This window comes from Cryptomeria japonica, chromosome 9 (assembly GCF_030272615.1).
Source record: "Cryptomeria japonica chromosome 9, Sugi_1.0, whole genome shotgun sequence".
NCBI lineage: Eukaryota > Viridiplantae > Streptophyta > Pinopsida > Cupressales > Cupressaceae > Cryptomeria > Cryptomeria japonica.
The window spans coordinates 473,680,583-473,699,608 of NC_081413.1; the positions used below are offsets into that span (position 1 = coordinate 473,680,583).

General features: G+C 36.3%; 1 protein-coding gene across 7 annotated transcripts in view; it reads right to left on the bottom strand.

The window, feature by feature from the left end:
- Window positions 1-8,197: 8,197 nt before the first annotated feature.
- Window positions 8,198-19,026, bottom strand: part of LOC131075956 (long chain base biosynthesis protein 1) — a 289,362-nt gene continuing 278,533 nt past the window's right edge. For all 7 annotated transcript variants that reach the window (XM_058012951.2, XM_059211149.1, XM_059211150.1 and 4 more), the window contains 3 exons: window positions 13,611-13,752; window positions 8,800-8,927; window positions 8,198-8,684 (listed from right to left, as the gene is read on the bottom strand). In XM_058012951.2, coding sequence (XP_057868934.2) covers window positions 8,508-8,684; window positions 8,800-8,927; window positions 13,611-13,752 — 447 coding nt within the window. In that variant the 3' untranslated portion in view covers window positions 8,198-8,507. The remainder of the gene's footprint in view (window positions 8,685-8,799; window positions 8,928-13,610; window positions 13,753-19,026) is intronic.

The following is a 19,026-nucleotide window of genomic DNA, read 5'->3' on the forward strand; positions in this document are numbered from 1 at the left end:
GTAGTCATCAGGATTTGATATCTATTGTATGCTGTCTGAAGTATTTTTGTTTAACTGGTATAGCTGTTTGAAGTACTTCTGTTTAACCGGTATTTCTATGGTTAAGTTCAGTGGTGAAGACAACCGGTCAGCTATGTTTTGATTTGTCAAAGTGTCTGAACAATTTTTTGTGTGTACTGATTCACCCCCCCTCTCAGTACTGGTTAGGACCTTAGTAGTTCATCATTATTCATCAATTGGTATCAGAGCACATCCAGGTCCTCGGTGATTTAAGCTTAACCGCTTGAGGCAAAAGATTTTGTTTTAATGATGAAGAGGGAAGGTCCTAAGTTCAATAGGGACAACTTTACAATATGGAAGGACATGATGAAGATATATATCAGGAGTTTGGGTGCACAACACTAGAGCTATGTTGAGAATGCCTATGTAATCCCCACTGGCACTCTAACCGATGATCAGAAAAGAGAGATACAAGAAAATGGGCAACTCATGGAAACCCTTATTAGCAACTTGTCCGATGTAGAGTTTATTGATGTACAAGATAAGGACAATCCGAAAGAAGTGTAGGACAAATTGGAATCCATTTATGGAGATGATGAACATGTCAAGCAGGCTAAGGAAGAAAGCCGTAGAGGAAAGTTTGAAGATATGAGGATGGTTGAAGAACAGACCATTCAACAATATGGCATAAAAATCAAGATAGTGTTGGAGAGATCAAGAGCACTGGTGGAACATTTGATGATGCCACTATTGTTAGTAAAGTCTTGAGATCACTTTTGTCGGTCTATGCAATTAGGGTTGCCGCTATTCAGGAGCTAAGGTCTATCGACAAAACCAAGGTATCTTTAGACTCTATTATTGCAAAGTTGACTGCATGTGAATTGAAAAGCTATGATGGTAGTGTTTAGAAGACCGAGTCAGCCTTTAGAGCGTCTGTTTCCTCCACACCGACCAAGAAAGCAAAAGAGGTCAGTACCAGTTATGAATCCAGGCCAAGCAGAGATATGGACGATGAGGAGATTCTGATGGAGTTTAAAGCTCTTCTTGCCAAGAGACTTCCAAAAGGTACCGGAAAATACAGAGGTAAGCTTCCTCTGAAGTGTTTTTCCTGCAATAAGATAGGACATATAGCTATTAACTGTCCTAACAATGACAATAAGGATAAACCAGAGAGGCTTAGAAAGTATAAAGGAGTAGGTAGGAGAAATTGTCTTGTTACAATGGATGAAGGAGTTACTGATGAGGAATCTGAGGATGAAGAGAATGAGGACATAGTGTTTGTGGCTGTTAAGGAAGAGTTGTCTGACCAGAAAGCCCTTGTCTCACATATTGACAACTCTAACGAGTGGATCATTGATAGTGGGTGTTCTCACCACATGACCAGTGACCGAAGAAAGTTTCTGTCTCTTGAAGAATATGATGGTGGTGTTGTCTGGTTTGGTAACAATGCACCTTGCATAGTGAAAGGAAAAGGATCCATCTCACTGAATGGAAAGAACAGTGCGGATGATGTCTACTGGGTGGAAGGCCTTAAGCACAACCTTTTGAGTGTTGCCTAGTTGAATGACAAAGGACTCATTCTGGAGTTCAAAGGTGGAGTCCACAGAATAATTGGAAATAGTGGTGAGCTTATTGCCACCGGTAAGCAGACCAAAGGAAACAGTTTCAGCTGAATGCCAAGATTAGTCAGTGCCTGATGGCAAAATTTGATGACAGTTGGGTATGGCATAGGAGACTCTGTCATAAATTTTAGCAATATTGTAAAGGCTAGTATGAGGATTGCCTTTGCTGAACAAACCGGAGAATGCTTTGTGCAGAGAATGCCAACTTGGGAAGATGTCTTCCTCAACATTCAAAGGTAAGTCCTTTTTAGCAGAGAACTTACTTGCTCTAGTGCACAACGATCTGTGTGGTCCGATGAAAACTAGAAGTATTCAGGGAGATCGATACTTCATGATTCTTATTGATGATTGCTCAAGAATGACGTGGGTCACATTCTTGAAAGACAAGTCTGAAGCATTTGGAAAGTTCAAAGCCTTTAGAGAATTGGTGGAGAAGGAGAGCGATAGAAGGATAAAATGCCTAAGAACTGATCAGGGAGGTGAATTCACTTCTGATGAATTCAATAAGTACTGCGAGGAGAACGAGATTAAGAAGCAATTGTCTGCCCCAAGGACACCATATAAGAACGACATAGCAGAAAGAAACAATAGGACTGTGGTTGAAGTGGTCAGAACTATGTTGATCCAAGGAAATGTCGCTCACACATTTTGGAGGGAAGCAGTGAGCACTGCAGTCTATACCATGAACCGAGTACTCATTAAGAAAGGTAAAGACAAAACCCCTTATGAGTACTGGAATGGGAGAACTCCCAATGTGAGTTATTTCAAAGTGTTTGGAAGCAAATTCTATATCAGGAGAGGTGAGCACTTGAGCAAGTTTGATGCTAAGTGTGATGAAGGAATATTTCTGGGATATTCCACTAAAAACAAAGCTCTCAAGTGCTACAACAGGAGGACTCAAAAGATTGTTGAGAGTATCAATGTCAGGGTTGATGAATCCCTTGAGAAGCCTGAGGAAACCAACAACAAGAAAACAAAAGATGAACTAGATTTATCCTTCTGGGAACCGGTTAAGAAAGAAACAAGTGACAAACACTGCAAAGACCTCAATGTTTCTGTACCGGTAGAAGCTTCAGTAGGTGAAGAAGAAGATGAAGTGGAAAAAGAAGAGGAAAAGCAAGCTGAAACAACTACGGTCATTCCTAGGTATGTAAGACTGCATCATGATCCAAAGCAAATCATAGGAGACAAAGATGGAGGAATACTTACAAGGAGAAAGGTGAAAGAAAATTCTTGCATGATTTCAAAATTTGAGCCTAAGACCGCTAGAGAGGCACTTACCGATGAAGACTGGATAAAGGCAATGGAAGAGGAGTTGGACCAGATAGAGAAGAATGCAACATGGTCCTTGGTACCCAGACCGAAACACAAGAATGTCATAGGTACCAAATGGGTCTTCAGAAATAAGCTGAATGAAGAAGGCACAGTGGTAAGGAACAAGGCAAGACTTGTATGCAAGAGATATGCTCAGGAAGAACGAGAAGACTATGGAGAAACCTTTGCCCCAGTGGTTAGACTGGAAGGTGTCTGAATGGTACTTGCATTTGCACCATTCAAGGGATTTAAGGTATACCAGATGGATGTGAAGTTTGCCTTCTTGAATGGAATCCTAGAGGAAGAAGTGTATATTGAGCAACCAGATGGGTTTGCTTTGTCAGAAGATAGTGATATGGTGTGTAGATTACACAAGGTCATGTATGGATCGAAATGACACCAAGGGCATGGTACGAACGGTTACACTCTCATCTTGTGAAGATAGGATTTCAGAGAACAAGTGAGGACAACAACATCTACCTGAAAACTGAAGGTGATCAGATTCTGATATGTGAAGTATTTGTAGATGATATAATCTTCGGAGGAGATGATGATATGAGTCATGCATTTGCAGATGTGATGAAAAAGGAGTTTGAGATGTCTCTGATTGGAGAGATAAAGTTTTTCATTGGTCTACAGATTCAACAAATGAAAGAGGGTATCTTCATTACCCAGTCAAAGTATATCAAAGAGGTATTGAAGACCTTTGGCATGGAGGAGAGCAAACCGGTTGGAATGCCGATGGTGACCGACTGCAAATTAACAAAGGAGGATGATACAACGTTGGTGGATGAGAAGGAGTACTGATCAATGATCGGTAAGTTGCACTATGTGGTGCACAACAGACCGGATATTGCTCATGCAGTGGGCATAGTGGCATGTTTTCAGAAGAGTCCAAGAGAATCCCACTTGGTAGCGGTAAAGAGGATTCTTAGATACCTGAAAGGGACATTTGATCATGGATTGATCATGGATTGTGGTATCCATACAATTACGACTTTGATCTCAAAGTGTTTACCGATGCATATTGGGCAGGTAATGTGGACGACTGGAAGAGCACAATCGGTGGAGCGTTCTTCCTTGGTGGAAGACTGGTCTCGTGGATGAGCAAGAAGCAGAGTTGTATTTCCCAGTCTACAGTTGATGATGTTTTGTGATGAGTTAGTTCTAGGGTTTCCGGTTTGGTTTGTGCGGTGCAACCGATGAGGTTTTGTGATGAGTTAGTTAAGAATAAGGATAAGGATCAAGATGCCACGTCATCTATGTGCACGTTAAGGATTTCTTCGAGGATCTTGTGCGTGAAGATCAAATGCATTGAATGTCTACCTCGGGAATGTGCGTTTTTCTTAGAGGTATGAGAAAAGCGCGTGATGGGTTACTGTTTTCCACATGCAGTGAAGATTGGATGATACAGAAATGACTTGAGATCTGTTTAATGTATTTGACAGTCAGGATTGGACTGCTTGTAATTGTAAACCTAAAATGTTTAGGGTTTAGGGTTTATGCTACTGACCTAATTGTTGTCTATAAGGTCGATGAGTTTTGTTATTGTAGTGTTGGCAAAAGTTGTGTGTGTGTCTGCATATTTTGATATTTGCCAAACCAGAGTGAGGAATCTGCATAGTGTAATTGCAGAAGAGAGGAACTGAAAAGGATTTGCCTTAGAAAGAAGTGTTGTTATAACAGAAGGTAAATCCCTTGACCGGGTAGCTTCAACATGCTTTGTTGTAAATCCTCTAACCAAGTGGTTCAAGTTCATTGAGTTATTTAAATCCTCTAGCGAGGTAACCTTTAACAGGCTATATAGCCATCCCTTAACCGGGTGATCTCTATTAGGACCGGTTCCTACCAGAACCTTTATTGTAATGTCTTTAACCAGACTAGGCTCCTAATAGAGTGGACTTCAAAAGAGTTCACAAACAAGCTTGTGGGTATTCATCCCCACCATGGTTTTTCCCATTTGGGTTTCCACGTGAAAAATATGTGCGTCATGGGTTGTGAGTTTTTCATGTGATGATTGTGTGATTCAGATTAAGTTAGATATGCATGCAGTGTTAAATGGTTGTGATATTATTGATACAACTCTTGCATGATTATATCGATGAAGTAGTCATCAAGATTTGAGATCTGTTGTATGCTGTCTGAAGTATTTTTGTTTAACCGGTATAGCTCTCTGAAGTACTTTTGTTTAACCCGTATTGCTATGGTTAAGTTCAGTGGTGAACAAGTTTTTGTGTGTACTGATTCACCCCCACCCTCTCAGTTCCGGTTAGGACCTTAGTAGTTCATCATTATTCATCAGATAGAATCACATCTTCGTCTCAAAGATGGACAAGGGCTTTCATCTCAAATTTCTCTATCACAAAGAAAGATGTATTAACAAGGGATTTCACTACAAATTTCTCCGTCTCAGAGAAAAATGCATCAACGAGGGCTTTCACCTCAAATTTCTCTGTTTCAAAGAAAAAATGCATTACAACAAGTCTTCATGATGATGTGACTCCCTCTGAAGCTCCAAGTACTTCCATCAACCTCTTGACCTCCTCGCCCAAGATTGCCTTTGTTGGCTTGTCAAACTCCCTCTGAATGTTAATTCCTCCTCTTCGAGGAAACTTATTGCAATCTGTATAGGCTCTTCCTCTTCGAAAGATGTCTAAACTCAGTCCCATGACACTATTGCACATTCAGAATGGATTATTTATCACTCCATCTGTCATAGCAATGTCAGCGATCCTCATGTCACTACCGCACACCCAAAATGGAATATTTATCACTCCATCTCATATTATGGTCATATTCTCACGTCTCATAGTATGGTCTAGGACTTTCATCTAATAATTCATTAAATCCACTTTTTCCAACTTCACGCCCGACAACAAGGATATGCAAATACGTAGCTCAAGGATGAATTGTCCTTTCCGAATTTGATGCAGTCTCTTAATGACAACATCATTTCCTACTCCACATGGTCCACTGATGACAATAACAAGTGGTATGGCAGGGGGAACTTGCGGCTCTGAATCAAGAGGGCGGCCTAGAGATGTCTCTATCTGTCTTGGTATTTTAGCCTTTATTTTCTCTTTGGTTCCATCCAATTCCAGTGTTGTTCTCTGCACCTCATCCTTTAGAATACGGTTCTCAGTATCAAGAAGCCGAGCTCCCCTTGTAAGCTCTTCCATGGTCATTGAAGATGGCTCATCCTCGCCTTCAAATATGCTATCTTCCATCATGCTCGATGCCATTTTCACTCAAACCAAAGGAGAAGATGGACGCATAAAGTTGCTTTTCCCTGTACCTCCGAATTTGCAACAATTTTACCTTTTTAATAATTTCATACCTCCGAATTTGCAACAACCTCACCTTTTTAATAATTTCATATGTTACATCATTTATTGTGATCATTTCTAAGAAATCGTGGACCCAATTTGCCATCCTCCTCCAATCTGTATTGCTACTACTTATTCGATACTAGACGCTTATATTATCCACTCCTCATATACATAACATAGGTTGAAGAAACTGCACAGAGCATACACTCACACCGACAGAGAAAATACACGTACTGGTTTTTGCATACAATATCCCTGAGAAACAGAATGCTTATACACAACAATCCAACTTTCTTTGAAGTCACAATAGAGTTCACCAAGCAAGAATAATAGCCATTCACCTATTAGGAGCGCACCAATCTTTAGTAGGAACATGCCAGGCCCGTGTTGGAATGAAGGCTCGCGCTAAATAACATTACGCCAGAATATGAAGCCATCGCCCAACCAATAAAGGTGGTGTTTGCAAGACGCCTTGCTATTTTGTAATAATGATTTGGAGTCGCCGCCCTTCCAATATGGTGATGCATAGCCAAAGGCAAGACAACAAGACCACTCTTCTTTTCCTCTGCATAGCACGAGACTTTGGAGAGCTGGGCACTATGGTTGATTTCTCTCTTTTGTGTTTGATTGATTGGATAAGATAGAGGAAAAGAACTAGGAAATAAACATCATGGACAGACAAATGCAGACCTGGAAATGAGCTGAGATGTACAGAACTAGAAAGGGGATGCAAATAGGAACCTATGTATGAAATCTAGACTAAAATTGATTGAACACTTTAGCTAGGCACCCTAGGGCTTGCCATCATAACTACTCTCACTGGGTGGCTACAACACTTGTACTTCAACCATGTTCTTGTCTTTGACAAGTACTTGCACATATTCCTACACCCAATCGCACTTAGATTCTCATCAGTAGGTTAGTCTATAAAACCATAGCCGAAGCACATTTCCTTTTCAATCTTCAATTTCAATTTTTATTCTAATTCATTTCAATTTGGTGCATCTAAAACAAATTATCCAAAGTCAAATAACCATAAGGTAATCAAGCATAGTCTTAGTCATTATATTACTACAAATAAAAGACAATATGTGACATCCTTCCCCACTAGGAAGAAACATTGTCTTGATATCTTACTAGACAAACACTAAAACTATTGGAAGTAGCAAACCAATGCAATCAAAGTATCTCAGAAAACAAAAAATCTCAAATTAAGTCCCCAAATGAGAAAAGAATGGTCTATTCCTTATGTGAAACTATTCCTAAACACGTAAATCATCTAAATATTACTAGATCAAATTTAGTTCTTATAGTCAAGTAAATATACAATCTTTACATATCTTCATGATATTATACATGAATCAATATGCAACCAATAATGCTAAGTGGCTCAATAGAGATTTGAACCTTGGTGGCTGCCTCACCAACAAAATGTTTCTACCACGACACTAAACATCCAAAGACTACATAAAAGAAATTTTATTCCTTTATATGAATAAATAATTTATCTAAATTTTATGTTTAACATATTAATTATAATTAAATCCCAAGTCATAATGCATATTGTAATTAAAAAAAAAAATACAGAGAATTGAACCTTTGATTGATGGTGTTACGTTTGTTTTACATATGATTAAAAATTGTTCATTTGGCCGTCCAAAGCATGTGAAATAGCAAGCATATTGGAAGTGCGTAACCCCAAAACAACGTAAATAGAATCTCTAGATCACGAAGTGCATGGGAAGCAAGATTATTGTATATTTAGTTAAAATTACTGGCATGAAAGCATTATTTCTAATGAAGCTTTGGAGATTACTTCCACAGATTTTCTTTTGAAACATGTATCTGGGTATAATTGCAATAAATCTTCTTACTAAAAAATTGTGAAGCATTATTCATTTTACTCAGAAAAAGGATGATATGCTAGCAAAAAACAACTGCAAGATATTATGAGCTTTCTAGCAAATAAACACGAGTTCCCAGTCAATAAGACTTGACGTGGCTAGAAGACAAGACCAAACCACAACAAATTAAAATACATTTTTTTAACTGCTACCCAACTGAAAAGGATGGATAGTTTTGGGTAATACAAAGCTCAAAATTTGTGACACTGATGAATGGTTCCAAGTAAATTACATGTCAAAAGATCCTCAAACTTGTAGATTCTAAAGTTTCAGTTGATTAACATGTTCACGTCACCTTCTAAGAAAGAGAGGGGTCAACTCAATCAAATGAATTTAAGTTAATTTTTTTTAGTGAGTACAAATTCACACACTTTTTTCAGTGACTGAATAACTTGTAGTAAGTCAGATTCTGTATGAGCTGCAGAAACTGTTAAACGAATTCCAGCTGGTAGTTTACAATTGTCTTGCAAAGATCTTCTAGGTACAGCCAACATTATTGACTCATCCTCCAACATCTGCAACTCATCAGTTATGCAAATCAATATTAAAAGGATGATATATCTGGTTATAGTCATGAAAATATTTTGGAAAAGCTGCTATAAGATGCCAACCAAATGCTATCATACATACTCGGTCAGCAACTTCTTGAAGCGTAAACAAGTCATTCTTGAAGGAACCAGATGATTGCTCCAATTGAAGAAAGACCAAAGGTGACAACAGGTCACTTGAAACTTTAAGACCTGGTATTTGTAATAAACCTGCAATCATAAGTAAAAATGTCAGCAGTAGCTCAATGCACACAACATTAGTTGCAAGATATTTATAGCGAACACCGTTGGTTTGAAGGTAATTTTCAGTACAAACATTTAGTGTATTATAATTATTAACTAGAAATGTTAGTGTAGAATATTCAATATAATTATTAACTAGAAATGTTAGTGTAGAATATTCAATGAAGAATAATCTTTTAGATAAGTTTGCTGGTTGTTAAGAGATAGTATTATGATTACTTAGTTGTGCATTTTTGCATGGATTTTTCGAATCTTGCATAAAGCTAAAAGCCTATTTTCTAGTTGGTTGTTGCCATTTTAGATGACTTATCTTTGCTTTATATACTGTACTAATTCCTAAGTCAATCAAACAGTTATTCACAATTGTTTTACTTCTTCTCAATTTATTATGTAATTTGCGGCTCTACCAGTGTTCTTGGTTTATACAGGTTTAACAAATTTTTTTTACATGGTATCAGAGCTCAGTCTGGTATGAGTGCAAATTTAGTTGTATATTGTGTGAAGATGTGATTTGCTTTTTATTTCAATTTGTCTTTTGCAAGCGAGTTCTTAGATCTATATTTGCAGACAAATTTCTGTGAAGACTATCACCAACATGGAGGCAGATGTAAATCCTTGTTTCTAGATACATGCATGTTTCTCCCCTAATTTCTAAAGCATGCTCCTTGCTTCCTTTGTTCATGCTCTTTCTGCACGGGCCTTGCCTTCATCTTCTCCTTCTCCTTTGTGACACATCATTTCAGTGGACCTGTCATGCCTCTCTTTTGTTATATTATGAGGGAGTTTTTCTCTATTAGTGTTAATGCTTCCTTGTTTTTGTTTCCGAGTTTGATCAGTTCTTTAGTCTATTGGCATCTGTATTTTCAACTAGCGGCTTCTTCTTGCATGGTTGAGTAGTGTCGTTGGGGTCACTCGTGCAGATTCATGTGCCACCTGCATCTTCGAATATCAGATGTTTTGCCTTTGTTTGCTATCTAATTATTGTTTGAGATGTCTTTGGGGTCACTCATGCAGATTGTTGTCTTCTGTATCTTTGACAGATAGATATTTTGCCGAGTAGTGTCGTCGGGGGCACTCGTACAAATTCTTGATCTTGATCATCATCTTGGATTTTGAGGAGGTTCTTCATTCAACACTATGGCAGACAGTTGTCCACATTTTTTTTTGTATTTGAAAGGACGTTCATATGCACTTCATATAGTTGCATCTCTTGTAATTTTGAGGGGAGGTTTTATTTCCACTGGGTTTTCCCTCTTTCCTCTTTTCTCTTCCCTTTCCTTAGACTTTTGTCTCCTTAGTTAGACTTAAGGGGGGGTGTTAGTGCACAAAATCAACTTTTCCTCCATGATTTATGGGATTATTATTGTGGATTTTTGTTTTAATCCCATGAGTTAGATAAAACTGTTTTTTGCTTAGTTGTTAAGCTAACTAAGGAATATCTCTGTTTTTTTAGTTTTATTCCTATTTTTCCTCCTTTTTTTTTTTAACGGAGGCTCTATATATTTTGTAATTCATTTGTAAATCAATGAGACAATTTTGTTCTCCAATTTTCTCTCTATTCTGCAAGTTTAGTTCTTTCTTTCTAGCTAGATTTTACTGTGATGTGTAGTTTTAGATACAATTTTACATGGTATCTAAGCTCAATCTGGTATGAGTGCAAATTCATTTGTATATTGTGTGAAGATGTGATCTACTTTTTATTTCAATTTGTCTTTTGCAAGCGAGTTCTTCTTTTTATTTGTAGACAAATTTCTGTGAAGATTATCACCAACATGGAGGCAGATGTAAACCCTTGTTTCTAGATAAATGCATGTTTCTCCCCTAATTTTTGCATGCTTCTTTCTTTTTTCCTTTGTTGATTCTTTAAAAATTGTATGTGCTTTATGAGCACTACATGATAAAGATCATCTAGGAAAATTTGGGGCTTTATAAAATTGAATTTGAGGGTTTCTGCTTAATGCATCTAGTGTAGGTTTTTTTTATTAAGCTTCTCGAATAATCAAACTTAGAATATTGAAAGTTGCTAATTAACCACCAAGCTCCGCATTCTTCCTCTAATAGGTAGCCAAATGTATTCTTTTGATCTAAATTCCTATCTACATGAGATTCCAGTGTTGCAACTTTGTTTGCTCCGAGAGATTATTTCTAGCAGGGTTCCTGACTACATGAGATTCCAGAGTTGCATCCTTGAGTGCTTCCAAAGTTTCTTTCTAGTGGGACAATACTAAGCATTGGATTAACAACGACTTCATCCCAACTAGAGGACATCTTTGAAGTTCTTTAGATTGGAGAACATTTCTACAAAATCATATCTTCCTTTCTTCATACAATTAGTTTCTATATTTGGAGACCATGTACCAACATGTTCATTCATTTGAGCAGTCCAGAATATGTACAACTGCATCTCGTGTAGTGGTTTCTATGACTCTAATATAATATTGTTGCAGTGTGAATTCATTTGCAACTTTGCAGTTCTTCATCAACAGTTGCAACTTTCTTCTTTAGTTTGAATAAATCATTAGGAGTTTTTCTCAATTGGGTTCTCTCCATTCCGCTTTGTAATTGAGTTCTTGATTTTCCAAGACTCATCTCGCTCTATTCACCTAGCTACACTAAAGGGGGGTGTTAGTGTAGAATATTCAATGCAGAATAATCCTTTAGATAAGTTTGCTAGTTGTTAAGAGATAATATTATGATTACTTAGTTGTGCAATCTTGCATGGATTTTTCCAATCTTGCATAAAGATAAAAGCCTATTTTCTAGTTGGTTGTTGCCATTTTAGACGGCTTATCTTTGCTTTATATAGTGTTCTCATTCCTAAGTCAATCAAACAGTTATTCACTATTGTTTTACTTCTTCTCAATTTATTATGCAATTATGTAATTTGTGGCTCTACTAGTGTTCCTGATTTTCACAGGTTTAGGAATTTTTTTTAACAAGAAAGTTAGATGCAAAATTAGTAAAATAAGAAATGATAGCAAACTATAATTGTGTAAAATGGGTGAAAATGCCAATGTTTGGAATTTTAAATAGTGGGCATTTTGAATACACATTATAATGTATTTTACAGGTAATACAATAGTATCGATTATCATTTGGTACATTTTTGGTATGACTAAGAGTTGGATTTTGTAAACTGGGTTTATAATTAAATAAATGGAAACTTAAGGCAAGTAAAAGAATAGTTCCTTTTCAGGCAACAAAGCCTGTTTTTCAGGGGAAAGAATAGTTCCTTTTCAGGCAACAGAGCCTGTTTTTCAGGAGCAGGTGTCCACTTAACAATATTTTTTTTCTTCCATTAGCTGTCATAGTTACTAGGAGTTTCAATATTTAGTTTGGTATTTAAAACAGATATGCCTGCCAAGGCTTCAACAAGAAGTTCACTCGAATATGCTTCCTGCCTCGGTCTTCATCAGCCCTATCTACTGTGGTGACAGGTCTTCATTTTACATTATCAATTGGTACATATAAGTTTCTCTTTTCCAACTTGGTCAGGATTTACCCATTTTGGGAGTATCGGCTCTAGTTAGAAACTTTTGTACTTTTGCTTTTAACTTGTAGCCATTTGTTTCTTCAGGTTGTCAGTTTGACTCCTGTCTATTCTAAATCACTGCAATATCAAGTCGTATTGACCTATCTCTTTGGTCATCATGATCTCTTTCTTTCTAAAAGCAATGGATTAAAGCTCTTCAATTTTTCTTTGCATCTGGACCGCATAGATTTTTACAATGTTTCTGTTAAAATTTTGTGTGCGAATTTTAATTTTCAATCATCAATCGTTTTCTATACAATGGTTTTGAATAAACCGACAACAAGATTTGAACGAATGAACCAAGAACTTAATTAAGAGAGACGGAAGGATACTATATAGTGCTCTCTTTTTTATATTAATTTGACTGATTCTGGGGAATGGGTAAAGAATGTCATGCCCCGGCCAAATTGCTATCAAACGCAGCATACATAGCTGCCAATTTCCAGCGACTAGGCTATTGAAAAGTGGCGTCAAGATAATGCTAATAAGGTGGCGTTAGTTTTCATACTAGAAATTTGGAATTAGGAAGAATTAAATTAAAATTAAACTATAAATTATCAAAGAGCAGCAATTGTATGTGAAGGGTTGTGACTCCCTCAATAATAAGATATAAAGGGAGATTTGTTTCATTTAGTGAAGAAATCAATCAATTGAAAATATGAAGTGACTTTTCAAGTAAATAGTTATGTTCAAGGAGGATGTGGATGAAAATCTTGTATCAAGTTATTATCGGAAACTAGAAATAACATTTACCAAAATAGCTGCAAATGGAAGAAGAAACATAGTAGAAACATAGTAGAAAATCAAGATAAGATTATTTTCAGAATTATTTAAATATTATAATAAAACTTATGATTTTGATTTAAATTATATTTATAAATATAAATACAATTATCATTTTAGAAGTTGAAATATTGTTTTAAGGCAAAAATAAGCAATGTCCTAGAAAGGGACATTACAAAGAACCCAAGGAAAAACCAGTAGGATAATGGCTCTGCGTGCTAATAATGTTAACTTCAAAAGCATTTTATGATACAGTCAATTGGAAGTCTATAAGATTTTTCCTGGTGACAATGAGCGTCTAAAAGAACCTTATGGAAAAGGAGACAAGAACAAACCTTCTCGCAAAAGTTTAACATTTTTCTGCAATGTGAGAAGAAGATGAGGACTTGCTTCAAGAACATCAATTGCTGCTATAGCAGCAGTCGCTGTATAAGGTGGCTGAGATGCGGAGTAGACATATGAAGCACCAGCAAGAATCTGTAATGTAGTCGGTGAGATTTTATGTTAGTAAAGAATATTGTTATGGTAAACAAAACATAAATGTTACCTTTAATGAAAGAAAAGTAGGAAGACACTTAGGTAAAACCAAAACCAGGACTTGTGAAAAAAGTTTAACAGAACGGATAGAAATGACAAGTCAAATATGCACAAGCAAATTCAGTTTCATAGGAGTTATATTCAAATACTGAGTACTAAAAGCTCATTAATGCAATCTAAGCACATGTTAAGTGAACAGCTTATAAATTTTGGCATAATATTGAAATGTCACATGAGAATAATGCAATATGTCAAGCCACAAGTACTGAATTTGATGTCTGACAAATACTCTCCTTAATGGAATATTGAATTTATATATAATTGTCAGTCCATATGCTATCAACTCAACTCCAACAAAAGAATGTACTCGATTATAAGACGCTAAAAGCTACTAATGATAACAGAACACAGGCTCAAAAAATCACCAAACAACACGGTTAAGGAAAGAAATGTTGAAGGTGAAGCTACATGAGAACATGGTACTATAAAAATGGTGGTAAATACCGAAGTTGCCAGGAAACTCCAGTATACAAACAAGGACCACATACCATCTCTGCACCCACAGTTTTTGACTACTATATTTACATATGAATTAGCTGTACCCTTATTCATTTACTCACAGCTGATGATTTTTATGACATCTCTGTCGCTGTACCAGTACCAGTACTACCACTCCCACACCTCCAAGAAACTATGAAAATTCAAAAAATTCATGAAAGTAACAAAAATATTATTCTTCATGATAATGTTGTCTCATTTTTGCTAGCGGCTGAACTCCACACAAAATGGTACTGTAAAAAAACTTTCAGATTTGTAAATTGTAGTGGTTTTTCGTCCGATTTTTTGTGGTTTTACAGCAATGGGGATGCAGATCATGAAGATTTAGCTACTGAAAAATTTCGCCGCAATTTTAGAAATTGTAAGGAGTTCTTCGAGACTAGCCGTGTCCCTCATTTTGGAAACTGTCATAATCCTATTTTTAGATTTTATTAAAAACTTATTATTATTATTATTATATAACTAGCAATTGCACCTCAGTGTGCAATGGGTATGACGAAGAGGTGTGGAAGGTCATTTAGGGCAAAATTTGGTCCATTTTTTGAATAAATTTGCGTAGTACATGAGATCAATTGGTAGGCCAAATTTAGAAAATAATGTTGCTTATGCAACAAAGGTCTCAATGGAGAAGTGATAGTTTCAAATCCACTTTTGCATCCTCTTACAAGGTTCCATTTATAACTGAAACAAAACTTTTCAATTAGGGAGATAATCAAGTTCCATAACCAACAAGCTCATGTTATATTTGCAATCAAGTGAAAGGGATAGAGAGGTAGGGGTGAAAAGCAAGAGAGAATGAGAGAGAGGTAAAGAGATAAATATAGAAATATAGGATAGAAAGGGAGATGAGATGAATATGAATATGGAGAAAGAAGAGAGAAGGAGAAAATGAGAGAGATATGGAGGGAAAAAGAGAGAGAAGAGATAGGATTAGATAGATGTTGAAGCTCAAAAAATAAGGAGAGAGAGAGAGAGATGGATGTAAAGATGGATATAAAGAGGAAAATAGATATGAATATAGAGGTTTAAAAGGAGGGATAGGGAGAGAGAGATGGATATATAGAGGGAGACATGTATATAGATAGAGGTGGGAGATAAAGGTAGAGGTAGAAAGGAAGATAGAGTGAGAGAGGAAGATGATAAAATAGGTAGAGAGATTTAAAAAGATGTAGAGTGAGATAAATATATAAAGATACAGAGATAAAAGAGGTATATAGAGGAATATGGAGAGATAAAGAGATATATAGATGGTGAGATAGAGTGGTAGAGATATAAAGATATAAGGACACATAGAGAGAGGGAGAAATGAAGAGACATACAAAGATTTATATATAGATATATAGAGAGAACTATAGATAAACAAATAGATATGAAGGGAGAGGGAGAGAAATATGGGGATATAGAGGAAGAGATAGACATACATTGGAAGAGGAGTGAGAGATAGATATATACAAGAAGAGAAAGCGAGGGAGAGAGAGAGGTAGTGATAAAGAGATATATAGTGGGATACAGAGAGAGAGAGAGTGAGTGAGTGAGTGAGTGTGTGTTTATGAATTAGAGGGAGAAAATAAGTAGAGAGATATAAAAATTAAAATTTAAAGATAATTATTTTACAATAAATTAAAATTTAATAAGACAAATGTATAAATTAAATTAATTCTATTATCTTTTTAAATTATTATTTGTAACTTAATAAGACAAAATTAATTAAAATTAAATTTTAACTTAATATAAATTAAAACCTTAAAAGAAGAAGATGATGATTAGAACAATTTAATAAAAAAAAAGATAGAATATCTTAATAAAAGAAGATTAAATTAAAATATATTCTTATCAAAAAAAGATATAAATAAAAGATAGATTTCTAATTCAAAAAATACATATTTTACAATAATTAAAATTTTAATAAGACAAATAACTATAAATTAAATGAATTCTAATAATTCTGAATTATTATTTGTAATTTCATTAAAAAACATAAATAATTAAAATAAGATTTTTACTCAATGAAAAATTAATCATTTAAAAAAATAGCTAATTCTTTCTTTTTTAATAATTTTGTCTTATCCACTTTTGAAACTTCAAAAAAATATGGAATATTCAAATAAAAAAAGAATGCAATTAAAAGATATTATTATTTGTGAGATTTTGCCAAGATCAAGAGCTCAATGAAAAGTACAAATTAGAGACAAATTATAGGACAAAAATAAACTGTATTCTCATCAATAGATCAATAGTTGTTCATACAATGAATATGAGCCTGCATATATAGGCAAGGCTATATGGATATGTGAGCACACAAACATGACATGTGGCTCAAAAGAAATAAGAGTAGGTAGGAAATAGGTGTGGTAGGTAGGAGCAACAATAAAATATTCCATATGAGGTGGATCACCCATCGAAAGTGGAATTATCACTCGATAATAAGTGGATATGATAGAGTAGTAACAAGATCACACCATAAAAGGTGGAAATTCTCCTACACACACTATCCCAATGTGGCACAAACACCCAAGTGTCTCATACCCAAACTACTATGAAATGCATTATCCTAAGTAAACTTAAGTAAGGTGTAATAATATCCAACATGAATAAATAATTACACCAACACCCCCCTTAAGTGCAACTTAGGGGAATGCACTTAAGTCTACAATGCAACTAAATAATGCAAGATGGGTCCCGACGACGAGGCCATGTTAGGTACCCATGTACAAATGCAAATGCATGCAAACCAATGCAATGAAATCTCACACAAAGTGGGGAAAGAGAGAAAACCCAATGGGAAAAAACCCTCCCCCAAAAGAGAGATGAAAATTATACAAGAGAACTCTCATAGAAGTATGTGAAGAACAAAATCCCATGTGAGGAAAAAGTCCCCCCCCGCCCCCATATAAGAGAATAAGAGAAGCTATGTAGCCTCCCATCAATGTAGAATCTGCACCAATGATAGAAGCTCGAGAATGAATGAAGAAATTGCTCTATGAACGTCGAACAACATTCCTCCCCTTAGGAAGAAACAAAACCAAAGGTGTATCCATGAAGTCTCCCCAATCATGAAGGGAAGATGTAGGAAAAAAACTCATGATGAATGAAGTCTCTGAAAACTGCTCAAGTGTTCCCATGTCGATGCTGAAAGATGCCCCCTCCAAAGGTGGTAAACTGCTCCACATTGCTGAAAAAGGCACTCCAAAATCTAGTGGAGAAGAATGTAGAACAAGTCCCAAAGACTCACATATCTCCTCTAAGGATAAAGAGACCTCCTCCAACTGATGTACATAAGAATCCACAATCATGTCAACCTCGAAAGAATGATCATGTAGAGAATGAACAAGAGGGTCTGAGTGTTCCCTCAGAACAATTGAAGAAGGATCATCTTCATCAAAGAGAAGATGAATATCATCAATGATGTCTCCCAAATCTGCAATGTAGGACTCCACAAACAAACCTGCAATGTCTGTCAAGTAGTCATCCCATGAAACTGAAGCTGGAAGACAAGATATATCTTGTTGCATTGAATCACAAGAAGGCAAAACTGTCCCACTATCCGCATCATCAGGTGCAATAGGTGATATGATATCAATAGGAGGAGATGAAATGCAAGGCTCAAGAACAGGGTTACATGTGAGAATCCCCAAGTTCAAGTACCCAAAGCTGTCCTCAAAATATGAATCATCACAAGAAGTGTGATCATCATGTATAGAATCATCATATGTGAAATCATCCTCATCAACGAAATTTGAAAAAGAGTATAACCGAGATGCATGATCAACAACCCCAGTCGCAATGATAGCTCTAGTCTCCAAGTCTCTAATGAAAACCGACTCAGGTGTGAACTCCACAGTTCTCTTTGTTGCGCCATGTGTGATTTGATAGATGGAAAATAGATTGTTTGTCAAATGGGGTACACACAACACATCATTGAAGGAGTTATCCCCAATGGAAATAGTTCATTTCCCAATCACATCCATGTATGTATGATTGCCCATCAAAATCTGCGGCATGGTGCAAGGCTCAAATGAAGAGAACATAGACCACAAAGATGCCATATGATGAGAAGCCCTTGAATCTAGAAGCCATCTCCCTGAATCATGACTTGTAGTAGCACAAAGAGCTTGTCCTTTTCTTTTCCAAAAAGAGTGAGTCTTCCCACTTGTAGAAGCCATGAATGCTTGCCCTTTCCCTTTTGAATGAGAGGAAGTGGAAGTTGATGAATCCTTCTTCTTGTAGGAATTAGGCAAATCAATGCTGTGCTTTTTGAGGATGTGAGTGAGCTCATCAATCTTCTTAGAATGGCAACGATGCTCCTCATGACCAACCTTTTTACAATAAGCACAAGTAGGTCTCTCCCTCTTTGGTGAATTGTCCCTCTTGGAAGAGGATGAATCTCCTTGTTGTGGAGAAGGTGGTGCTTTGTCCTTAGGCTTTGATTGCCATTTCTTCTTGTTTGAGTTGTCCTTTCCTTGATTTTCTTTGTTCCCTTGATTTGCCACTAATGCTTGAGACTTAGAAGTCTTGAGAATGCCCATGCTTATCAACTTACTTTGTTCCATCATCAACATTTCGATGAAAGCATCAAATGCAGGCATTGTGTAGCTTGAACCCATTGTCATCCTATGGGTTTGGAAAATAGAAACAAATGCTGCATATTCTTTTCGA